This window comes from Ylistrum balloti, unplaced genomic scaffold, assembly GCF_031769215.1.
Source record: "Ylistrum balloti isolate Yb309-2 unplaced genomic scaffold, AGI_CSIRO_Ybal_v1 Utg370222, whole genome shotgun sequence".
Taxonomy (NCBI): Eukaryota; Metazoa; Mollusca; class Bivalvia; order Pectinida; family Pectinidae; genus Ylistrum; species Ylistrum balloti.
In genome coordinates this window covers 343,019-370,267 of record NW_026782186.1, presented here as the reverse complement: position 1 = coordinate 370,267, position 27,249 = coordinate 343,019, and the positions used below count along the sequence as shown (strand labels likewise).

The 27,249-nt window shown below is 34.6% G+C and overlaps 1 protein-coding gene across 1 annotated transcript in view; it reads left to right on the top strand.

The window, feature by feature from the left end:
- The first annotated feature begins 1,565 nt into the window (after nt 1-1,565).
- Nucleotides 1,566-27,249, top strand: part of LOC132551856 (carcinoembryonic antigen-related cell adhesion molecule 5-like) — a 37,963-nt gene continuing 12,279 nt past the window's right edge. The window contains exons 1-2 of the mRNA XM_060215999.1: nt 1,566-1,647; nt 26,762-27,163. Coding sequence (XP_060071982.1) covers nt 1,566-1,647; nt 26,762-27,163 — 484 coding nt within the window. The remainder of the gene's footprint in view (nt 1,648-26,761; nt 27,164-27,249) is intronic.

Here is a 27,249-nt window from a genome sequence, read left to right as displayed (position 1 = left end):
AAATATAATCTCTGATTCAAAACTATGTACAGTCAATTACTTAATAGCTACACACAGTTGTGTTGTCTTTTTGATCCAGCGGTACTGTGTGTTTGACCTACAGTGGTTTATACCCTGAAGGCAGCGGTACAGGTATTGATATCGCGTGACCATATAAGGAAGTTATAATCTATGGTGATTTACATGCTTACCGGCGTCTTTCATGTTTAATGACAGGTGATGAAGCACCAGCCATTTGTACAGAGTGATAACAGGTGCTAGGTGGATTTCTTACTTCTTGGTTCCTCAATATTGGTATACCTGTCATTCGAGGAAATCACTTTTAATACATCACGGTATAGAATAGAAATATCCCAGATTATTCACAAAATAAATCTAATTATTCGCCTTACGTAAAAGGAATGTTCATAAAAATGGGCCTCTTTCAAAAATAGAGAATATTGTATCTTAACCCCCTCTCCTTCAATAAAAATCGGTGGCTTTCGTTATTACATAAAGTATATATAACATTAACTGTTGCCAAATTCCTTCCTGTTAAAAATGGACATTAACCACAACTTTCTCTCTCAGCTGTGTCCTCCTCCTCTCGTTGTTTTCGTAGAGAGAGAGAGAACGAGAGCGTGTGAGTCGTGTTATATCGCCCCTGTCGCCGACTAAATAACATTTTCAACAACATGGAGATCTCGGAACTCGTGTTGTGATCTTGAACAACAGTCTCCAATCAAACTGTTGTCCTCCATAAATCTTCCTATTGTGATCTGCTCAAGATTGTGACATTTTGTTATGATGACACTATAAATGAGGGGCGCTGTAGGATGGTCCGACCGGGGAGTCCACTTAATTAGCACAATTACTGATCAAATTAGCACGCCAAACAAACGTACAGCAGCTCATATTGGCAGTCAGTGTGGTTTACGTCATATAGGACGAATATCTTGTAACGAGTTCCACTTCTTCGATGTAAGATCGGGAAAACCATTATTACAATCACGCAACAAATATCTTCTGGAAAAAGTTCCGTACATTAACTACAAATAAAAAAAGAAACATGATTCATGTGCTTCAGGTCAGTTAAACTCAGCTGGATTTCATGCGTTTCCAAAATATTACTCAATAAATTTAGACAGTATTTCAGAATAATTTAGATGTTTGGCTGACTATCGATCTAAATATTCAAGTTGACAGTCATCGCTCACCGAGTGTTACTCATTACAGCTTCCTATGTTGTACCTTCCGGAGGTCAAAGAAGGGTATTTTTATCATCAACAAAATAAATATGCTGAGCTATCTTTCTTTACCTTAACAGCAGTCATTCGTATAAATTAGAACGATTTTTAAAGAACTGTTATGGCAAAGAGAGGATTTTAAAAAAATCGATTTTTTTTTATTGATTGCACGAAAATGTCCATAACAATGTCCCCGATGGGGCCTCAGACAATCTCAGGTGGATAGTTTTACCTGAGCCGAACTGCATTGTGGGCATTTCGGGAAGTGACTCAAACGATGGCGGATGTGTTGTGAATTTGAATTGAGCAGCAAAGAACTTTCAAACAAGCTTTTTCGACATGGATCTTAGGAAAACTAGTACAATGGAATTATTGCAGTTTTGTCTTTATACGACTGTCGCAGTTTTGCTGTTTGTCAAAGGTAAGTTTTCCGGGACATGTGCTAAATCAACACCGTCATGTCGAACAGCCGGTTATGTCGTCTACATATGATAAAAATAGCGTCTGTTTTGGGAGTGTTTCGCTTGGTTAAACCTACACACAACTGTTATTTTTCTCTAGATTAAACCAGAACGTGTTAATGTCACTTAATACTGTATGTTTGTAGAAGAACTTTATCAAGAAGCGAAAACCTGATCCGACAGTCAAATATTAAAAAAATAACGAAAACCGCTTCCTCAGGAACGGGCACCTGTTCGGAGATATAGGCCCAGTTACATTTGCCAACCTTGGCTGGGCTGAATGGAACTGTTGACCTGTAGGAGATAAAATGATTCAAACTGCACGATGTTTAATAGAAAGTTTGAATCTACTGTACACTGACAATAAGTATTGTCCTATTAAGCTGTCTGCGTTGTTATGACTAAGGTTAGGGTTGTCGGTTAGACAAAATAATTATTTATTCATTATGTTTGCCATTGTTCATATAAAAAGATACACAGACAGTAAAAATGTATTAAAGTTTAGCGACTAGGAAGTTTCATTGCAATTTTTCGTGAAACTAAAAAACACCCCACAAAAACAACATATTTCAAATTTTGATTCAGTTATTTGAAAAAAACCCAGCAAATTCATACAAATACAATACTGTTTTAACTTTGCTTTGTAATAATATAACTTTATGACAAAGTACACTTATATATGTCTATTTAAAAGCCATTTTGTTCCCTTTGTAGCAGACTGCTTTAAAATTAGGGGACAAAAACAAACTGAATATCTGAAACAAAATAGTTGACAATGCATCAGATAAAGGTTTATAGAAACTATTTGTCCAAGTAGTGTTACAAAAATCATGAAAATGATTGTAAAATATCGCTCAGGGTACTTAGCATGGTTTCACTTCCAAAATATTTTGGTTGAGCAAGTGAAGATATCAAACTTCAACTGTGCAAAGTTTGTAGATATAATTGTTTATTTGAACAGTATATTCAAAATTCTCTCAAGCCTCAGTTATTAATGTGACTAACTGTGAAGATAAATGATAAGGTAGGTCCTTTAGATATTTTATCTCCCAGGGAAAGAGTCTTACCCGAAACTTACCTTGAATGTCATAAATGTATTGGTCATGGTAAATACACTTGATATACATTAATCTTCATAAGAAGTGGATGTAAAACATTGTGACTCTCAGTAGATTTGTGGTGATTTCAAAATTTTTGTCTGACTATAATGGACTGAAGAAAAAATACCTATACATGATTTGATGTTATTGATTCAAACACCTGTTTAAGCTTTTCTTAATATTTTTGATTGAGTTGAGTCTTTTAAATCAGGACTTTTGGAGAACCTTGTCCTGGATATATCACATTTAGAATGAAGTTGTCAGTTTACAGTTAAAATTTTTCTGTAGACAAAATATTGGTCTTTCACTGGAGACGAAAAACTTTGACAACAAAACTTCAGTTTAAGAGCTGATCAAGATGATATAGGGTCATCCATGTATTAGATTGGACTTGAAGAAACAAAATTCTACTCTGAAATCCTTTGAACTTGTATCAACTATCAAGGGGAGGTGTCAGTGGAACATGGAGTTGTTTTGGCATTTCACTTCAAGGATCATTCATTGTGTCATTAATCAAATATTCAATGAACCTTGTCATTGAGGTGAAGATTTACCAGTCTATTTGCACACTTAGAATTTTTATCCCAGACAATTGCTGCACCATTTCTTGATGGTCTGTATGACGATAAAGTGGGCTTGACTAATTACATTAAAATTGTAAGAAAATGGGGCTGAAAATTCAAAGTTTCTGTCCTTAATAGAAATGGCTACCAAGCAAATTGATGGGTTTAACAGAATTTGATCCAAATGGTGATAATTTACTTGCGGAATAAATTGACCAGTGGTATGCTTGAAATCTGAACCCCTGACTTAAATACCATTAGCTGTTACTAACTCTTAAAGTATGTCTGCAGTTTCTACCCAGCTCTGGCCCCAACTGTATAAATGTAGTTTGATGTCTGGACACATGGATAGGCCATAAACAGGCTATTAAACTCTCAAACCGTTTAAACTAGTCCCATGACATGTTACTCAGTTTTAATAGGAAGTAACAGACAGTCGTAAATTGTTATAGCTTGGATACAGATAGAATCATCAGCGAGTCAGTCATTTCTGTAACAAAGTTCAAACGTATCTATGAACTGAATAAATATTTCTTGTTTTGATGTGTGTTTCAAGTAAGTATTTTGACCGAATTGTTTATAAACTTTCAAAATTACACATGATATATACTGGTGTTGGCAATAATCATCTCATTCAGTTTAACAGTTAGGTTTACAATGTAACTGATAAAACAAATATCTAAATAGAAATATCAATTAAGACAGATCTTGCATTTGTTATAATTTTCTGCAAAACACTGAACAACTGATGTACAATTTGCAACAAATATTGAACATGAGATGAAATAGGCCCTGAGGTTTTATCTATGTCCGACAGAGCAATTACATCACAGAATGGAGAATGATGTGTGACATCTTTCCCATTACCCTTAAGCTACCTCTAACACAAATGTACCATTAGTTAGCCTGTCATATATGGTATGGTTTACTATACAATATATATAGTAGGTCAGTTGTAGGTTTAGCCTTGTCAGCTTTAATATTAACCTACATATTAAGCTGTATATTACCAAAATTAAACATCTGTCACATCAGATCTAGAATTGCTGGCTACTTTATCACTAACATTAAAAATAAATTGCTACATTTTTGGAGTCTCCTGCAGCACTGTATTTCCTTAATTTTTTGCTTCTTTTAGAACACAATAACATCCCTGTATATTGAAGGCCCTTCTGGATAACATTTTTTTCTTGTCACTAAAGTACAACTTGGGAAATATTGAGTGACTTTAGTTTCAATTTGGAAATCATACATAGTACAATTTAATAATTTCACATTTGGATTTTTTTTTTGAATAGGGTAAAAATATAGACTGTTTCTGATTGGAAGTCAAGTGCAATCTATTAAAGAGGTAGTTTTATAGGCAAAGTCCCCAATCAGTTTTATAGGCAAAGTCCCTGATGTAAGAGAAATGTAAGAGAGAAAAACTTTTCATAGTATTTGACCTGTCAGTTGTCATGTGTTGCTAAAAAATCCTGTAGTAATATTGGAAGTCTGAAGAAAGAAATGATTTCTTGTTTGTCTTGTTAAGTCTTGATGAACTTCTGATAACAAACTGCTGAATAAGAGAAATATTGTGAATTAATTGATCTATTTAGATTAGATCAGGAAAAATGAAAGGAAAAAAAAAGTTTTAAATGTGATTTGACATTAGATACTGGAAGTGCAGAAAACTTAGAAAATAAACCTGTGATGTTTGAAAAAATACAGGTTAATTTTTCCACTGAATGAAGGTACTGCTGTGTATGTATCTGGGGTCATGTGCTGTGACAGGGCAATGTTTGGGTTACTATAGCAATATTCATCCATCTGCTGTGTAATGTAGTACCCATAGGGACATAGGTATACAAACTTAGAGGTAATCTCAACAGGTATACTCACCTGTCAGTACAGCTAGTGATAGATAGAGATTGTAAGAAGGAAGAATTGGCAAAAACAACCCCCAGGATGGCTAGAGAAGCTGATGAATGTTCCCCAAAATAAACTTTAATTGACTTGATAATTTTAACACAGAACAACATTTCTGGAAATGATGAGTTTCGGGTCCTGTATTGAAACACTCTCATCCTAGCTCTTAGTATGTCCAATGTAAACACCAAAATCAACCATAGCAAAGTTATGCCAAAAAATGTTTGGGAAGCACAAAAACTGGGGATAGACAATAAGCTTTTGGAGGGATGTGATCATGAGATAAATGGGTGTGTGATACATCCCTGGCATGTGCAGGGGTAATTCATATGTGTGAATAATATATGTTTAGGATGTTATATGTAATAGGATGAATTGAAAAAAATTGTTGAGATTTACACAAATTGATGTTGTTGTTTATAAGGGTTGGTGTGGCTTTAAAAGTAGTTGTTTGTTACTAAATCAGTTGACAGCTCATGCACAATGTTTCTGTGACAGCTACAGTTGATAGAGTTCCTGCACATGAACTACCCTACAGCTATATTTGATTGCTTGACAAGATTGAAATGAGCATTTGAATATAATGAAACACTGTGAAATGATCTGGTTTAAAAACTAATATCTAATATGAGGTCATAACCCCATGTTGAAAATAAAAACTAGAATTGATTTCAGGAAATGTTTTAAGTGAGTTTGTTTCCTTTTACTAAAAATGTAAATATATCTGTTTAGCAAAGTCAATATTTATATTCATTGATTGGAATCAAGACAAAAAATTACAAATAATTTACACATATTAAGTCAATATTAGCTAAACATGGTTTATATACATACTAATGTACTGTGGACAATTATATAGTCCGTTATACACTTAGATGTCAGTGAAGTTTGATTGTAACCTGATAATATATATGTTATTGATTAAGCTCTGTTACACACAGTGATTTATGTACTGGACACATTGTTTTAGGAAATCTTGATTCAAAGTGCCCTTCAAATACTGCATATCATTGTGTGGATTGTATATACACACCATAGTTTTATAAATTAGTAGGTCATATTTTGTGACAGAGAATGGTTTTGTTCTAAATCTGTACATCTCGTCTTGGATGAATATCGTATATAAAGAAAAAATGAAATTCAGAAACTTGTATAGCAGATATTTAAAAAAGGAAAAACAACTTTTGAAGTTACAGATATTGTATGAACCTCTGGTTAATGTCCAGTCCTTACTAGCTAGCAAGTTAGATATTTAATGAACTTGTTTATGACCAGTCCTTATTAGCTAGCAAGTTATAGATATTGAATGAACTTGTTTATGACCAGTCCTTACTAGCTAGCAAGTTATAGATATTGAGTGAACTTGTTTATGACCAGTCCTTACTAGCTAGCCAGTTGTAGATATTGTATGAACTTGTTTATGACCAGTCCTTACTAGCTAGCAAGTTATAGATATTGAGTGAACTTGTTTATGACCAGTCCTTACTAGCTAGCAAGTTATAGATATTGAGTGAACTTGTTTATGACCAGTCCTTACTAGCTAGCAAGTTATAGATATTGAGTGAACTTGTTTATGACCAGTCCTTACTAGCTAGCAAGTTATAGATATTGAGTGAACTTGTTTATGACCAGTCCTTACTAGCTAGCAAGTTATAGATATTGAGTGAACTTGTTTATGACCAGTCCTTACTAGCTAGCAAGTTATAGATATTGAGTGAACTTGTTTATGACCAGTCCTTACTAGCTAGCAAGTTATAGATATTGAGTGAACTTGTTTATGACCAGTCCTTACTAGCTAGCAAGTTATAGATATTGAGTGAACTTGTTTATGACCAGTCCTTATTAGCTAGCAAGTTATAGATATTGAGTGAACTTGTTTATGACCAGTCCTTACTAGCTAGCAAGTTATAGATATTGAGTGAACTTGTTTATGACCAGTCCTTACTAGCTAGCAAGTTATAGATATTGAGTGAACTTGTTTATGACCAGTCCTTACTAGCTAGCCAGTTGTAGATATTGTATGAACCTCTCGTTTATGACCAGTCCTTACTAGCTAGCCAGTTGTAGATATTGAATGAACTTGTTTATGACCAGTCCTTATTAGCTAGCAAGTTTAGATATTGTATGAACCTCTCGTTTATGACCAGTCCTTACTAGCTAGCAAGTTATAGATATTGAGTGAACTTGTTTATGACCAGTCCTTACTAGCTAGCAAGTTATAGATATTGAGTGAACTTGTTTATGACCAGTCCTTACTAGCTAGCAAGTTATAGATATTGAGTGAACTTGTTTATGACCAGTCCTTACTAGCTAGCAAGTTATAGATATTGAGTGAACTTGTTTATGACCAGTCCTTACTAGCTAGCAAGTTATAGATATTGAGTGAACTTGTTTATGACCAGTCCTTACTAGCTAGCCAGTTATAGATATTGAGTGAACTTGTTTATGACCAGTCCTTACTAGCTAGCAAGTTATAGATATTGAGTGAACTTGTTTATGACCAGTCCTTATTAGCTAGCAAGTTGTAGATATTGAATGAACTTGTTTATGACCAGTCCTTACTAGCTAGCAAGTTATAGATATTGAGTGAACTTGTTTATGACCAGTCCTTATTAGCTAGCAAGTTATAGATATTGAGTGAACTTGTTTATGACCAGTCCTTACTAGCTAGCAAGTTTAGATATTGTATGAACCTCTCGTTTATGACCAGTCCTTATTAGCTAGCAAGTTATAGATATTGAATGAACTTGTTTATGACCAGTCCTTAAGGGTTTACTGGACCTAGATATTTCATTAAGTGCACAGCAAAGCCTTAATCAGAGTAATTATTTTTTCCTCGGTCTTTTTTCTGCTGCCAGTTATAGCTGTACAATCAATTTGATAAACAGGCCATGACTGTATTATGTACAACATAACAGTGGATGATAAGATAATGCTTCAGCTTAGGCTGTGCTGTCATTGATTGTGTTCCAGCCACTCCTACAGAACTCCACCCAGTGAGTCAGGTCCTGTGTCCATTTGTTGATTGTGTTTCTATAGTGACAGACCACATCTTTAAGGATGGCTCTGATCACAAACATCATTATAAGACAGAAAATCTTTGTCAAATTTGTGTGAAAATTCGTTGAAAGAAATGAAACTTGAAATTTTACTCTCATTGATACTTGTTGATATATGCCACACTTCTTTTTCATTCATTTAAGAAAAAATTTTTTTTATCTCTCTTAGGGAAGAATATTAATAATTTTAAGGACTAAACAATATCTCATAGTAAATTAGTCATATTTTGAAATATTTAAATCCAATGGGGAATGTATGGCTGTTGGTTCCACTGTTGTATCCCTGGTTTGTTGGTTCCACTGTTGTACCCCTGGTTTGTTGGTTCCACTGTTGTACCCCTGGTTTGTTGGTTCCACTGTTGTACCCCTGGTTTGTTGGTTCCACTGTTGTACCCCTGGTTTGTTGGTTCCACTGTTGTACCCCTGGTTTGTTGGTTCCACTGTTGTAACCCTTGTTCTCCTTCCAGAACACTACATATTACTTACCAAGATTTACATGGTGGGTGTCATTGATTAAGGTAAAGACGCTTACTCTTCCGGAACATCTGGTCTTATTATCCTGGTACTTTCTTTTGCTCATATTTTGCCCTAGTTTTATTGAATGTGGATTTGAATTGGACTGTGATTATTTTTGCATTATGATATTTTCTTTGTTGTTATGGTACATCTTAAATGTCTTGTATTCATTTGAGATCATTTTAAACATAAGAATGATTCTATTAATATTGGTTAGCCAGGAAAACAACCCTGCCCTACCTCCCATATATCTGTCTCCTACACCTGTTATACAGTCTATCATTGTCACTAATCAGTCATCATTGACAGGTAATAAACACATGTAATTTAATCTATAGACATATATCTGCTCACCTTATACAGGTAACACATCATTTCTTACACACTTATCTGTCAATCATTTCTCATCCTATTGTTACATAGAATTACCAGAGCTGTTTTAGATACAGTGTTTGTTATTTATATTCTGGGTTTAACAGCTATCAACACACAAATAAAGATAGAAAATGAGTTGAGCCTGCAAAGTGAATAATGAAGTGAAAAGTAGAGAAAGGAAGAAATTGTTGGGGGAATATAGATATATGATATATATCATATACAGGAGATGACTGTCCCATTACTAGTGTTTCTATTGGAGTGGGGGAGGGGGTTAGATATATGTCGGGTATATTGCTGTCCTAAAGTTTGTGTTTATTAAGTTTTGTAGTGAGTTCACCTTCCTAATTGTGTGCTATACTGTAATTTTTTTTAAACATTGATAGATTGCTTTTATTTATCCTTAACAGCTAACTGACAATCTAGAACAGAAAATCTTTTACATTTTGTTATGGTGAAATGCACGGATACAAACTTAGTACTAATATCTACAAATGACACTTTTAACACTTCGTTACACCATCACCATGTTGATACAAACCTACATACTTAGCTGTGGTATGTCATTGCGGGCTACTTAGTGAATGGATTGTGACAGATTACCATAATTAGCTGACTTAGGTACATGACTTTGGTCGATGAGTTCTTCATGTGTCATGCAACGAGTGGGAAATTAGATATATAGTATATACATGTTTCAGGAATCGTTCTTTTCCTGTGGCAATTTTTCATCAATATGTTGAAAGTCTGATCATTAATAGCCATTTAATGAAATCTAGGGTCAGGAAATGTCTGGAAAATTATATATGAAAATCCTTGGAATTCGAAAAAAAAACCAAGGGTAAAAAAAATCATCAAACTTCAAAATTGGTGAAATGAAGACAAGAAAGTCAACATAGATTAAGATAACACAAAGTCTCTTTGTCACCAACTCTTACAGAGATATTCTGATCAACGCCTGACCTACTTAAACTAAAGGTGACTTTCAGGACGCTTACAATAAATTTTGATACTAAATAGGGAAAACCACTGGTATAAAATGTTCATAATTAATGATTTTTGTCTTTATGTCACCAAATTCTCAGAACTACTTAAGGTGATCTCAGTGAGAAATATTCCAAGTCTTTGTGTGACATGAAGTTGGACATGCGTGATGCTTGTTAGTTTGGCTGTTGGTTCTGTTGTGTGACATGAAGCTGGACGTGTGTGATGCTTGTTAGTTTGGCTGTTGATTCTGTTGTGTGACATGAAGTTGGACGTGTATGATGCTTGTTAGTTTGGCTGTTGATTCTGTTGTGTGACATGAAGTTGGACGTGTATGATGCTTGTTAGTTTGGCTGTTGATTCTGTTGTGTGACATGAAGTTGGACTTGTGTGATGCTTGTTAGTTTGGCTGTTGGTTCTGTTGTGTGACATGAAGTTGGACTTGTGTGATGCTTGTTAGTTTGGCTGTTGGTTCTGTTGTGTGACATGAAGCTGGACGTGTATGATGCTTGTTAGTTTGGCTGTTGGTTCTGTTGTGTGACATGAAGTTGGACTTGTATGATGCTTGTTAGTTTGGCTGTTGGTTCTGTTGTGTGACATGAAGCTGGACGTGTGTGATGCTTGTTAGTTTGGCTGTTGGTTCTGTTGTGTGACATGAAGTTGGACATGTGTGATGCTTGTTAGTTTGGCTGTTGGTTCTGTTGTGTGACATGAAGTTGGACGTGTGTGATGCTTGTTAGTTTGGCTGTTGGTTCTGTTGTGTGACATGAAGTTGGACATGTGTGATGCTTGTTAGTTTGGCTGTTTGGCTTCTGTTGTGTGACATGAAGTTGGACGTGTGTGATGCTTGTTAGTTTGGCTGTTGATTCTGTTGTGTGACATGAAGTTGGACGTGTATGATGCTTGTTAGTTTGGCTGTTGATTCTGTTGTGTGACATGAAGTTGGACTTGTATGATGCTTGTTAGTTTGGCTGTTGGTTCTGTTGTGTGACATGAAGTTGGACGTGTGTGATGCTTGTTAGTTTGGCTGTTGGTTCTGTTGTGTGACATGAAGTTGGACTTGTATGATGCTTGTTAGTTTGGCTGTTGGTTCTGTTGTGTGACATGAAGTTGGACGTGTATGATGCTTGTTAGTTTGGCTGTTGATTCTGTTGTGTGACATGAAGTTGGACTTGTATGATGCTTGTTAGTTTGGCTGTTGGTTCTGTTGTGTGACATGAAGTTGGACGTGTATGATGCTTGTTAGTTTGGCTGTTGGTTCTGTTGTGTGACATGAAGTTGGACGTGTATGATGCTTGTTAGTTTGGCTGTTGGTTCTGTTGTGTGACATGAAGTTGGACTTGTATGATGCTTGTTAGTTTGGCTGTTGGTTCTGTTGTGTGACATGAAGTTGGACGTGTGCTTGTTAGTTTGGCTGTTGGTTCTGTTGTGTGACATGAAGTTGGACGTGTATGATGCTTGTTAGTTTGGCTGTTGGTTCTGTTGTGTGACATGAAGTTGGACGTGTATGATGCTTGTTAGTTTGGCTGTTGATTCTGTTTTGTGATATGAAGTTGGACTTGTGTGATGCTTGTTAGTTTGGCTGTTGGTTCTGTTGTGTGACATGAAGCTGGACGTGTGTGATGCTTGTTAGTTTGGCTGTTGGTTCTGTTGTGTGACATGACATGTGTGTGTGATGTGATGCTTGTTAGTTTGGCTGTTGGTTCTGTTGTGTGACATGAAGCTGGACGTGTGTGATGCTCGTTAGTTTGTATGTTGGTTCCGTTGAGTGAAATGAAGCTGGTCGTCTTTGATGCTCGTTAGTTTGGCTGTTGGTTCTGTTGTGTGACATGAAGCTGGACTGTATGATGCTTGTTAGTTTGGCTGTTGATTCTGTTTTGTGACATGAAGTTGGACATGTGTGATGCTTGTTAGTTTGGCTGTTGGTTCTGTTGTGTGACATGAAGTTGGACATGTGTGATGCTTGTTAGTTTGGCTGTTGGTTCTGTTGTGTGACATGAAGCTGGACTGTATGATGCTTGTTAGTTTGGCTGTTGATTCTGTTTTGTGACATGAAGTTGGACATGATGCTTGTTAGTTTGGCTGTTGGTTCTGTTGTGTGACATGAAGCTGGACTTGTATGATGCTTGTTAGTTTGGCTGTTGGTTCTGTTGTGTGACATGAAGCTGGACGTGTGTGATGCTTGTTAGTTTGGCTGTTGGTTCTGTTGTGTGACATGAAGTTGGACATGTGTGATGCTTGTTAGTTTGGCTGTTGGTTCTGTTGTGTGACATGAAGCTGGACGTGTGTGATGCTTGTTAGTTTGGCTGTTGGTTCTGTTGTGTGACATGAAGCTGGACTGTATGATGCTTGTTAGTTTGGCTGTTGATTCTATGGTTGTATACCTTGTTCCCATTCGAGAATGTGACATTATTTACTTGGATTGACCAAGGTTTACATGGAGGGCATTGTCGATAAAGCAGAAAACACTTACTCCTCCAGAACACTTGGTTTTATTCTCCTTGTACTTTTTCAGGATTATCTGTTTAAATATTTCTTTTGCTTATATTTGTCCTAGTTTTATGGAATTTGAGTTTGAATTATGATTATGTTGCCATGTTGGTATTTTCTTGATGTTTCCTGTATCACATGACTGAGTTGTGACAAGTTTGAGATATTAGCCTGAATTAAAGCGAACCTATTCCCAATCGCAAAAAAGGTTCAATTTTTCCCAATTTGCTTCTCTAAAATTCCCAATTCGCACTTCTAGAAAACAAATTTATGATTTTTTTTTTAAATTTTAAAATGCAAAAAAATACCCTGATAAACCCCTTGATTTAATTTAACATTTCATCGTAATATCCCATTGCTTCATATTTTTCTCTTTCTACTCATTTTTCTATCTTTTGTCTGCTGAAAGACCAAGAGGCTGTAATAACGGATGTAAAACCTGTTAAATAAATCAATTAAAACTCATTAACATTCATATATGAATTATTTCACAAAATGTAAAAAATAAGGCTGCCATGTCTTGTAAGGTTTAGTGATTACTTAAGTGAATAATTTGAAAATAATTTAAATATATGAAATTGTTGTACTAAAAATGACAAGATATGTTACTGTATATTGTCTAGCTAATTAACAGTATGTTTTGTTGTAGGATAGTGCATGACAGTTTGACATTGTGATGAAGCTGATAGTGCTTGTCAGCATGTTCAATAAACAGTGTGGTTACACAGCTTTTTCTTCAATGTGTATTAGCTATAATACTGAATTACAATCACCCTATGAACAGATATCTACCAATAACAGGACAGTTGTAAACAAAAGTGTAACTTATCTAGGAATCAGAGCATGACCTACACATATACTACAACATGTCTGTCCTACATTCATTTGTTTTGTGACAAACTGACAACTGGTATTTCAAATTTTCAAACGGGACTGACTAAGCTCATTCTGTTGTATATACCAAGCTATCTCCAGACATTTTTGCAGCCATCTTGAACTAAAAAAACTGTATGAGAATTGTGATTTTAAAATCTTAAACAGGTGCATTTTCTTTTATATATAAAATTTGTGTTTAGTTCATTGTAATGTGATTTGACTGAGTTAGTGAAGCATATTAAAGTCTGTTCTGAAATGGGATTTAAATCTAGTCTTCTTCAAAAAACTGAAAGTTAGGAATTAAAGTCCTACCAAGGTCAGTGTTTAATATTTTACACTTGGGTACTATAGATATTCAATTTCATGTTAAAATCATCATCAGGATGACTGGGCAGTTTTAAAGGTACACTTAAATGGGACTGATTTTTTTTAAGATAAAAGAGAATGTTGATGTTTTTATGTTTGTGCGTCATGATCAATAGATTTGTCAAGTTTGTAAAGAGTCCAACTTGTTAGAAAACACCGAGTGATATATGAAGTAAGTTTGGTTTCTTAAAAGATGTTCAAATGAAAAGAACAGACGTGCTAGCCACTATTTTTGTCTTTTCTGTACAGGATTAAAGCTAGTGTTTGATACATATTATAGGATATATTGTAATTTAACATGTGAACAAGAACCTGACAGGTATATAATAGGTTGAATATTAAATATATGTATTAAAAACCAGTAAAATGGGGAAATGTTTTCACCACAGGAAATTAATGCTGTAGTTTAATGTTGAGTATTGAGGGACGAGGCAAAGTTGATGTTAATATATAAATTATTTTTGGCTCATAAAACTTTTCACATGAAATATTTATTAAGTGAATTTTACAGTTAGATCAGAGTGGAAGTGATATCAGTATTTCTCATGAGATCATACTGATTTGTGAAAATTTCCTTTTAATAATTTTATACATTTCCCTGCATCTTTGAAATTCACAAAAATGGATTTTAACTTTGTAAGTGATAACAGATATTATGGTATATTCAGAATGGTGTGTCCTTTGTAAGGTATGCCCTTGAGAAGGTAAATTTTGCCCTTGGGATGGTGACTACTTTTATGTCCAGTGCTCTTGGGTAGATCACTGACATATTATACTTTACTTAAAAATGAATTGAATTAGAAAATTTATCCAGTAGAGGACTTTTTTAACTGTAGTTTTTATCAGAAATCTTGAATCTGACTTCAATAAATAGTTCTAGTAAAGCTTATTATGTACAACTTCCTTATGCAGTTCTTAACTGAATGTGTTACAGGGAACTTTTGTGATGATGAAATTTGGATAAATAGTTAATTCTAGATTAAATCCTGCAATATATCAGTGATGAATTTTAATAGAATGTTCCTTTAGCTGATTTATATATTTTCAAACTAATCCTGCAATAAGATGTCAGAACACTGACATCCAATGCCTAGAGATAGGACAAGTCACAGAGACGGAAAACTGTAACCAAGCAACTGCAATAAGGCCAAGGGGGGACGAGTCACAGAGATGGAAAACTGTAATAAAGCAACTAAAATAAGGCCAAGGACAGGACGAGTCACAGAGACAGAAAACTATAACCAACCAAATGCAATAAGGCCAAGGGCAGGACGAGTCACAGAGACGGAAAACTGTAACCAACCAACTGCAAGAAGGTCAAGGGCAGGACGAGTCACAGAGACGAAAAACTGTAATTAAGCAACTGCAATAACGCCACGGGCAGGACGAATCACAAAGACGGAAAACTAACCAACCAACTACAATAAGGTCAAGGGCAGGACGAGTCACGGAGACGGAAAACTGTAACCAAGCAACTGCAATAAGGCCAAGGGCCAAAGCATTCTATCTTTGAATACAAATCAATGTTGACTTAATGTTACTAAACAGCAATTTATATCATGGATGGGCTTATTACCAGGCATGAGCTTATTGACAAATAAAAATGGAAACCTGTCATCAGAGTATGACCTGTTGTTAGGATAGCATGGATAACAAGTGGACATGTCACTACCTACAGTACTAGTAGAATGTTAGGATAGCATGGATAACAAGTGTCACTACCTACAGTACTAGTAGAATGTTAGGATAGCATGGATAACAAGTGTCACTACCTACAGTACTAGTAGAATGTTAGGATAGCATGGATAACAAGTGTCACTACCTACAGTACTAGTAGAATGTTAGGATAAATGGAAAGTTCAGAAGTTGCAGTGAAGGAACTGGATAAAGTAAAAATACTAGTATTTCTTTTACTGAATATGTTTTGCCTATGTCTTGATGATTTGGACAGTGATGGCATTAATTTTTTGGAGATGAATTTAGAAATTACTGATATTTCCTATTTTTTTGACAGAAAATAAGACTTTTTATCTAGGAGAAAGGGTTAATTTCTGGATGTAAAAGCCATTGTACACATTGTTTCCACTAAAATGTTAGTAATGTTCAGTTGTTTGTTCATGCAATAGACCAACAGTTATTTCTCTTTGTAAAATTCCTTAGAATCAGCCATTACTAAATATATATTTGATGTAATACAATATCATATTTGGCCTACTGATAAAGTTTTAATTTTCTGTTCAAATGTTTGACAAAGTTTCTTGTTCTGGTCTGAAACATCCAACATTTGTCCATGTTTATCACCAGACTTCTAGTTTTACTGATAAAAACTGCCATTGTTATCTGTCACATTGGTCATTGTCCAGACATTTCAAGTCTTGTCAGTTTAAAACAGTTAAAAGTCTAGCTAGGAATACCTGCACAATATTCACACCAGAGTAAAATGTGAGTATGGAATATGAACACGATTTGAAAGTAAACTACTACTGGAATTTCAATGTTACTCTTGCTTGAGTTGATTTGTTAGGTGAAGCTGTTGGTAAATTCGTTTTTGTGAGGAGATGGGTTTGTTATCCCTGCCCAGGTCAGGACAGGGCACCTGTGAAATCTCACCTCACACCTTCATTGTTTGTTGCAGGTTCTCTCTACCCTCCAATACACTCTACAGCAGTAAATTAAAACTTGACACTCTCATTCTAAGGGGCACCTCACAGGCAAATCTTTACCTGAAATACTCATTTTCAGTTAAGAGAAATTAGACATTTATATTATGAGAGTCAGCTCCTGACTGGGAACAGTTTCTTTAAACACTCAATGTCAGGAACATTTTAGGAATATAGATAAGAAATAGACAAAGTCATGTGAAATATACATTGTTAGGTAGGGGCACTACAGGAGGGGAATTGAAACGTGTAGGTAGAAAGATTATGACTGTTTGTCCCTGAGGGTGGTACTCATCCTCAGGTAAAAAACAAATAGTTAGAAGAGGTACCATAGGAGAAAATTACACTTAAGAAACATTCCTAAGTGGATTATCAGAGAAAAAGATTATCATTGGTACTGCTGATGTTCAGTTCAGTTTTATAAAAGGTTACAATGGATGTGTTGTCCTTGGTTTTGGAGGTTATTGGGGTGGAGGACAAATTTGTAATGTTTATATTTTAGGGAAGTAACTGACAGCTGCTCATTAGGACCATATAATTGATGTTGCTCCACAGCACACTAGTGGTCGTGTTATCAGGGTGTCAGAAACAGATCTGAGAGGCATTGTTTACATTTCTATAATGGTATTTACAAAAACCTGACAGTTGAATTACCTCCCCCTGGTGATATATGAGCTTAGGCTCAGAGGGGACAGTGGAGAGGTTGTTATTGCTGACAGTCTTGGAGACAATTTTGGTCAAAACTATACAGAATATTTATTGGGAGTTTACTTGGTCAGTTCTATTTCTAGGTTTCTTTTGAATAAGAACTTGACAATAATATTTAAACCTAAAATCTAATTGATAAAAGCAATCAGTCAGAAATTACATCGGTTTGGAGACGACTAGTTAGTTACAATCCAGGTACATAAGTCGTATAATGTTGAAAAAAAGTTATCATATAAAAAGTTGGAAATGAAACATTGTTTTTCTAAATTTTGAATCCAAGGAAATTGATTCAAATGTTGATATAAGACCAAGAGTTCCAGCTTATAGCTATAAAAAATCCTTGTTTCCAAAGTGATACCCCCACCCCAGTATGGCCCTAATAGGCTAGCTGTTCCCCCAGTGATCTACAGAACATTTTTTGCTATGTTTCCCACTTGAACATTAACAGGTAGCTGTAAAATCCAGTTTCAAATGATATAAAATATTTTGGTGAACATTTTTCTGAGATGAAGGCCATTTAATCACTGATTAAATTTAGGTGCTGAGTATTTATAAATTCTCATTGTTTTCAGCTCTAAGATCTCAGGAATACTACTTATATTATATGTCTTACTAGGTAATTCAACTTTGTATGAATTTTAGTTCAAAAGGCAAGAAGCCAGATATCTGGGCTTCTAGATTAGTTTGAGGTCAAAGTTTAAATATATATGCAGGTATTACATATCAATATGTGTATAAGGTTGTATAAGGAATCAAACATTTATGAAATATAACTCAATATAGACCAGAGCTAGGTAAAGTTTTGTTAGATTAATCACGAAATTACCAATATTTCTGAAATCAATAAAACTTAAACTATCATGCATATTGTGGGATTGAATAATAAATTAGATAAATGATATAGATAGTTAAAAAGTATTGAAGGATTTGATGAAATATTTAATTTGAAAGTGAAAAAGAATTGAAGTGTTTGAAATATTTCATTTTGAAAGTCTCAGACTTGTAACACAAAATCCAAAACTACTGATGGATCCTGATCAATGTCTCCATTCACACAACAGATCTATTGATAATTTTGTGCATGATTGTATGTCTGTTGTATGGTTTGAGGTTTATGGTGTAGAAAAGATTGGTTATGATCATGATCAGAAATTGATTGTTTGAGACTATTACAGTGTGTTGTGGTTAATATTTAATATCAGTGATTCGTTCTTCATGCTCGACAACACATGCCTTTGTAGATATAAAATGCAACATAAATTCTTTATGACACTGAAGAATTTCAGATGAAGTAATATATTTTTATGAAAAAAGAACGGAAAGTATGCCTGACAGTGGAAATGAGTGATGATCTGTATGGCTAGCTGTTGTCTGTAACAACACTTAAATGTTTTCTTTAATTGATAAATGATAAAGAAAATAACATTCTCTTTAATTGATAAATGATAAAGAAAATAACGAACATAATCTGAAATACACATGTATGAGCATCAACAACATTGATAGACCAGGAAGTGTGAGTAGAAATGATTAATACACCATTATACTGAGTGGTGCATGTAGCTAGAAATATCAAACAAAAAAATACAAAGTTCAATTTGTTGCCCCATGTGTACAGGGATAAAGTGAGAGTTACAAATTTGGGTATGAATTATTCATTATGTTAGTGTTGATACCATCGCAGCACACCTGCACACATTGGTTAAACATGGCATTGGGAATTTATCAGTTGTTTCTGAAAGAATTTTTTATTTTGGATTATTTCCCAACAGAGGTAAATTGTTTTTTAGTTTTTATAACCTCTTCCATATAAGGGTCCAATAAAAGGAGAGAAAAACTGATTAGAAAACTCAATTGGCAATAAGTCCATTTCTGGTAATAAGCAAACTTATGTATATAACAAAGCAGTAAAATAACAATCTTTGCTATTTCATTGTCCTGTAATAAGCCCACCCCTGGGTTTGAGTAAAATATTAATGTGTTGGCTCCATGGGTGTGATGACTAAAATATGTTATTACGGAGTACAAAGGGGTATACATGACTACTGGTGTCTCGTATTGATAAAATGAATTGTAAATTGTTTGGAATCAGGTGGTTTGCATTATTTTAGAAAAATATTGAGCATACATTGAAATGGGTTGAAATATAGGAGATTGAAGATTTGATAAATATTTGGTTGTTCTTGTTGGCAATAAGTTTTTACCAAGAAAACTGATAAAATACTATTTCTTTTTGTAAATATTATGTCTTGATGTATGTGCAAGATTAATTTTCTGGCGTTAGAACTTAAAGTTAACCGGCAAAAACGATTGATTTTTCTTACCTTGTCATAACAAGTGATTCTTGTGTGAAAAGATTTTAACCACAAAGACCTACACACACATATATATCAGTGGTAGATTAAAGGCCTGTTACTGGCTGATATTGTGTAATGTTGTACCATTTATCACTCACTCTTAAATGGGGAAGGTAGTCTGTATATTATTTCCATATCATTTCCATTTATGCTCAAGGTAAGGGAGCGTTGTAAAAAATCATAGTGTAGAGATATTTATAGAAATCTACTCTTAAGATACTTTGATTCAATGTACTTGTGTTAGGCAAGAGCTGAATGTTGTGCTCAAAGATTGTTTACTTGTTTGTAGTGAAACATTTGAAAGAATTCTTTTCCAGATTTGGAATAAAGCCAATTTGTTACAGGTAGACATCCCAGCTGACTTGGGGTGATATTGTACATATATATATTGTACTACTACTACACACACACATATATATATATATTGTACTACTACACAGATATATATATATAGATATATTGTACTACTACACAGATGTATGTATATATATATATTGTAGGTCTATAAGGTAGGAATACAGTCACTTTAGTTGACTGATCTAGACTGTAACTTGACATCTATATTTGTCAGAAGGAAGAGTTTTAAACTGGTGATCAGCCGAAGATCAAGTTTCAGTAATATGGCTGATAAACGACACGTATACACAATAAAAGATATGCAAGATAACTGACGAATACAGTTGTGAATGTTTTGATTTTTTCTAATCAGATCAGATTTCTGTGTTATGAAAACAAAACTTTTAAGCTGACATTACGCTTGGAAAAAAGTCAAAGTTACAGACAAAAAAGTGTTAGTATTTGAAGGTTGAATCTATTCTATACATAAAAAAGTACCAACATGTGCGATAACTTATATTTTGTATACAAGTGTATAAAGGTTGTCTGTACAAGATTGTTAGTATTCAAGCTTAAGGTATCACATTGTCAATGTTCAAGGTCATTGGTGTTCAAGATCTTGGACAGTAAGAAACTTTATGTTTACTTGACATGTCAGACTGTTGTTGAATATCTGAAGTGAGCTAGATTTAATTTTAGTTATGAAAAGTAATTTTGACATGTCTACTTCAAGGGCAGATTACTCTGTATTTGCCCTTGTACAATTGGTCAGTGGTGACGTGTATGCAAGGATACAATTACTGTAAGTAACTAGAGGGCATGGACATATGTGTTATATAATAGTGAACACATTATTGTATAATTGTATATTAATCAGACAAAAAATGTCCAGTTGGGGAAATTTCTGAAAAAAAAACAACACACTGCTAAGATCATTTGTGTACTGAGGTTCATCTTGAAGGCTTCTGAAGGAAACCTAGTGGTATACAGAGATCTCCTAACAAGCATTGTATCCTTAACAATGTAGTTATATAGGGGTGCTTGATAACTGGGGATGCATGTCTTGAATTTCAATAATTTTGAGTGTTTTGTACTGTATATACCCTCATTCAGTAAGTAATGGTGGGTTGCACTGTTTGATCTCAGCTTCCTGTTAGACATGTACCATTCTCCGATGGATTGAAACAAACATTAGACATTGAATTTTCACCGGAGGCTTTAAAGTCTGATGGTCTATCCAGGGAGTTATCAGGGCCTCTGGAACAAAGCATTTACATGTATTGTTCACTCGAAAGAATTTCTTTTTTCTGTAGACAAACTTGCTTTGGGAAATCAAATTTTAGGGGATTGTCGTCTTTTGGTAGATTTTAGGGCATGGATAGATTTGAATGTGGCTATAATAACAAACATACAGAAGGTTCAATAATCAAAATCATACTTTAGCTTTATATTTTCAGCATGAAAAATGAAAAAAAATATTATTGTTAAAATATGTCTGTTCTCAATACCATTTATTTAATCTGTACTTAGTATGCACAGCCATCATATACAGTTGTTGGAGGAGGTAAGGTTAGGCCAGTAACAGTAAAACTCACCTGTCTTCATGTATAATCTTTAAGGTCAGACATTTCTAATACACTAACCCTTTGACCCCTACAATTGCAATAGACAAATCATGTCAGTTGAAATAATAAAGCCCATTACAGTCCAATAGGCGTGCTAGTTAGGGTCATTTATCTCAATACAAGTTTGAGAAGAGACAGCATTTCTTAGTATCTACCTAAGCTTGAGTCTGCTTTGATGTAGATCATCTTTGAAAACTACATAAAGACTGGTCAAGGTTCCGGAAGAGCGCCTCTCTTATTACACCGGTCTGTATCCTTATTTAAACTCCAGTGTAGGAATGTTAGGTATTGGTGTGTGGAGCTTCAGACCATGTACTCAGAGTATTGTAATACATTCTTACACCCAATCATTTACAATTACATGCTAGAAAAGCTGGAGTCCTAATGTTATTTTAACCTTACTAGAGGGCGCCACTTGATCATTTCATGTTGATAAATGTATTTAATTGTATCATGTTGTGGGTTTGGAATTCTATTATCATTTCTTGTTAGAATCAAATTCATTTTAATTAGAAATACTTTGTACAAAATATGATGTTTCCTTGTGAGGTTGACTTTGTAAGACTGGGTGTTTATGTTTCCTTGTAAGGTTGACTTTCTAGGTTAGTGAAAATCTTCACTACGTGCTGTACTAAATTCTAGGTTAGTGAAAATCTTCACTACGTGCTGTACTAAATTCTAGGTTAGTGAAATCTTCACTACGTACTGTACTAAATTCTAGGTTAGTGAAAATCTTCACTACGTGCTGTACTAAATTCTAGGTTAGTGAAAATCTTCACTATGTGCTGTACTAAATTCTAGGTTAGTGAATATCTTCACTTCATACTGTACTTAATTCTAGGTTAGTGAATATCTTCACTACGTGCTGTACTAAATTCTAGGTTAGCGAAAATCTTTACTACATACTGTACTAAATTCTAGGTTAGTGAATATCTTCACTACGTGCTGTACTAAATTCTAGGTTAGCGAAAATCTTCACTTCATACTGTACTAAATTCTAGGTTAGCGAAACATATAGTAAATGTTATCTTTAGTGTCTTATCACTATTGTCATTATTGATGACAGGAATAAATGATAATATTTTAATTTTTATTAAAATGGGTTTTATTTGCAGAATTTTTAATTATTTCATTATTTTTAGGTTTTTTTTCTACCACTATTCAAAATAAGATTTTCTAAATATGTGATGCATGCGTGTTAAGGTAGTTCTGATAAGTAAATTTCTGATATGTGACAGTCATGTTCTGGGTTAAACGTATATACGATTTAATGGCTTTTGGCCTGATGTGTATCATTACTTCGTCAGAAATTTGTGATAATTGTCAGCCTAGCTCTCCAGGTGTAAGCCCCAGTTGTAGTGGGATAATAGGTTGGTTTATCGTTGTCATGGCTGATCACACAGGTGGCTAAATCATTGTCACGTTTCCATGTTTGTTTTCAAAAATAAAACAATTAAAACTCTGAATTTTTAAGTGAATTTTTATGAGGGTCTTCAGACTGTATTTTAAATTTTATTGCAAGTATATTGATGACAAAACATTAAATGCATGTAAATATCTTATGTCGCTGAGGGCAGCAAACAAGAGAATGGTGACTGAAGTTCACATACCTGTGGCAGAACAGTAGTTAAACTTGTAAGGCTTCTGAACTAATAAGGGCAAAATTAAGTTCATGTTCATTACACATATTTAATTCACCTGAGTTTTTGATAAATTAACAAGTTTGAGAAGGACTGATAAATACCCCAAATTTGTCCGATCACATCATGCATATCCCAAATCAAGAAGTGCAGAAATCTAGGAAACAACTTCAACTTTGATCTATTTTCCTAATTGAAACCTTGAAATTTTGAAAATTAATGGTAATTTTATCCTGCTACAATTTTCAGACTGACTTATATTAAACAATTAACTTAAACGTGTGTTATGAAGGTTATCGGTCGATGACAAAGGTGGTAATTGTGGGGAAATATTAGGTATCACATGTATAGCCATGTATTACAGGATAATTACTTGTTCTGCTTCCATGATCAGGACGAAATTGAGGAGATATTACTATACATACAAAACAGTCCTGGTTGTATGTGATCTGTAACTTTTGTGCCCGGACCAATTGTATCAATTTATGTTGGGATGAACTTGGTAATTACAGGAAGGACATTTCAATAAATTAACCTACTTACCACCTACACATACAGTAATATACCACAAATATGTGGTGATTAGTGGTATGTTTTTCAGGTGTGTATACCTACATTATATACCTGGTATACCACAGGAAGTACAGGTAGATTTGTACAGTAGTACATGTACATAACATATGTATCCAGTGTCTGGTTGTTTATAGCTAATCAAACATTCCAAATTGCTTGATCTATAAAATCAAATAAGATCAATTAAATTTCAAAATAAACACTGAAACGAGGAACTGAGAATTATGAATTCAAGGAAGAAAATATTGATAAACTTTGAAATGGTTTTAAGTCTATTGAATATGCTGACCAGTCTGTAGAGACTGAGGGTTTACACTGGTGTATGGCTCTATATATACCTGTACAGGTACTTAGAGGGGTGAAGTTGACCGATCACTAAGACTGAGTACATATTCTACATATCTTACATTCCAACAGTAGGTATTTATGACTTTGCCTTGGGTATTGAACAAAGTGACAGATTATGTTTAGTCCAGTAAACCTTGATATGTACAGTTCAAACTAAATAGTAAAAATTACGCTTACGTTGTGTCAGGTCTCCTGTCAATGTTAAATTATCCTTTGTATACTTAGATAGTTAACAAAATTAAAACTTTAATAGAACTACCTACATAATAAGTACAGCTTGTACATAACCTTTAAATGTTTACCATAAAACCAACACTTGGATTGAACACTGCTTCTTTTTCATTACTACCTGAAATATAACATTTTAGCCCTGTCAGAGGTCAGTATTATTGTAGCCCTTTTGGAGGTCAGTATTTTTGTAGCCTTGTAGGAGGTCAGTGTTTTTGTAGCCCTGTAGGAGTTCAGTGTTTTTGTAGCCCTGTCGGAGGTCAGTGTTTTTGTAGCCCTGTCGGAGTCAGTGTTTTTGTAGCCCTGTCGGAGGTCAGTGTTTTGGTAGCCCTGTCGGAGTCAGTGTTTTTGTAGCCCTGTCGGATGTCAGTGTTTTTGTAGCCCTGTCGGAGGTCAGTGTTTTTGTAGCCCTGTCGGAGGTCAGTGTTTTTGTAGCCCTGTCGGAGGTCAGTGTTTTTGTAGCCCTGTCGGAGGTCAGTGTTTTTGTAGCCCTGTCGGATGTCAGTGTTTTTGTAGCCCTGTAGGAGTCAGTGTTTTTGTAGCCCTGTCGGAGGTCAGTGTTTTGGTAGCCCTGTCGGAGTCAGTGTTTTTGTAGCCCTGTCGGAGGTCAGTGTTTTTGTAGCCCTGTCGGAGGTCAGTATTTCTGTAGTTCTGTCGGAGGTCAGTTATTTAGTACAGTGCATGCATACATGTTTATTTCACTTGAGGATTAAAATAACAACAAATAGAAAGTGTTGAAGAATATTGCTCACATCACAGGAAAATAACTGCGTCAATCTACTACATCAGGGTTTTTCACGTTTTTTTCATGCGAGTCCAGATCACCAACTCCAAAATTTTGACGAGTCCTTCTGGTATTGAGATATAATGGGACCTCAAAATATGTAGGAGTCCCACAGGAAAAGCATGAGTCTGGAACTCAAATATCTGAGTCCCAGAAATCACTGTTACCTTTACAAGTGATTATAATTTAAGAAAAGCTATTCAAGTATTGTGTGTTTGATGATAATATCCACTAGGTGTGTATTACTGGTATGTTTTAATATACCTGGCCCCACTTTTATAAAATATCTCAACTTGAGACTTCCTCAAGCCCAGATTTTCCTCAGCTAATATCTCCTTGAAAATATCTTGTATGAAAATTCCTCAAGGAATTTCAGGACATCCTAGCCGAGGACTTCCTCCTGTCCCTTGAGAAAATTTTATACAAGCCGTTTTTGAGGAGATATCAGCAGAGGAAAATCTCGACTTGAGGTAATCTCAAGATGAGATGTTTTATACAAGTGGGGCCTGTTATCATACCTGTCACTTGAGGCTGAATATGTAAAGCATTAAATATGATACTATCAGCTGTTACGGCAACTGATTCACCTTGGTGAATTACCTCCCTTTGTTGTCAAAGTCAAAGTAACACAGAGGACAGAAGTGGTTGAGTAACACAAGATGGTTACCTAGGACACAGTGTGAAGCAGGTTAGCAACAAAAGGCAAAATTATCTTTTGTTGATGAATGAAAAAAAATCTGATTGAAAATTAATCTTGATTTGATAAATCAGCTTTACTTTCTATGAAATTATGGTCAGTGTTTGAAGTCTACATCAATATCCTTCCTTGTTCAACTGTATGTGTCTCTCCTCGTGTCCTAATACAACATCTGTATGTGTCTCTCCTCATGTCCTAATACAATATCTGTATGTGTCTCTCCTCATGTCCTAATACAACATCTGTATGTCTCTCCTGTTCTAATACAACATCTATTTGTGTCTCTCCTTATGTCTTAATACAATATCTGTATGTATCTCTTCTCATGTTCTAATACAACATCTGTGAAGGGATGATTAATTTGAGTATGATATAAGGAATCAGATGTATTTCTATATCAGAGGTATATGGTTTCATTTTACAGTTTTATAAAAACAAGTTAAGTTGGTTTACCATATTTGAAAATAACATCTTACAAAAATAGTTTGAAAATTATTAAGATTTTATATTGATTGAGTTGGTCAAAACTTAATGGTTATCAGATTAAGCTCAACAAGAGGTCCAAGGGACCTGCATCCCTCACAAGCGGAGACCCAATAGGGTAATTATTTAAAAAATAATCGACCTCATGAACCTCTTAGTTTAGTTTTTAATTGAATATCATGGATTTTCTCTTTCTGAGTTATGGTATTTCAAATTTAATACAACATAATGCTGTTTTCCAGTGTTAAAACACAGAAAATTTTCGTGAACTGACTGGTATATTCATTTGACGATTCTTGTGAATGTTTCATCATCATATATTTGAATATCTCTTAATATCATAATGATGTACCATCTTTATGTATTCTGTAATATAATAATTGTCTTTTATTTTTCAGAATTACATGCAGTTGTCACAATCTCATCAACAACAAATCCTGTTGGACTTTTAGGAAATAATGAAGTGGAACTTGTATGTACATATGATCTATCTCCTACTGATTCAGTGTTTACAATAGCTTGGAAAAGGGAGACATCAAAAGACTCTGGAACATACGAACAATTAGCATTGTTTTATCCACCAGGAACAAATCAGAATGAAGCAGTATTAGCCAATTTAACTAACCCGTCTGTGTTTGGACGAGTAGTGCTAACAAATCCAACAGATTTATCACTAACAGCTAAGATAAAGTTTACAAGTGTTGTTTGTGATGATGAGAGGAAATACCAATGTGCTGCTTTTGGACTAAATAATATTGAACAAGCTGATCCAACCAGTATAACCAGTCTTACAGTCAAAGGTATGGCAATGTATGAAATAAAGTAATTATCCTGATTTCCTCACAGCTTTTAGGGGCAGGATGTTCAACCTACAAAGTCCCTGACT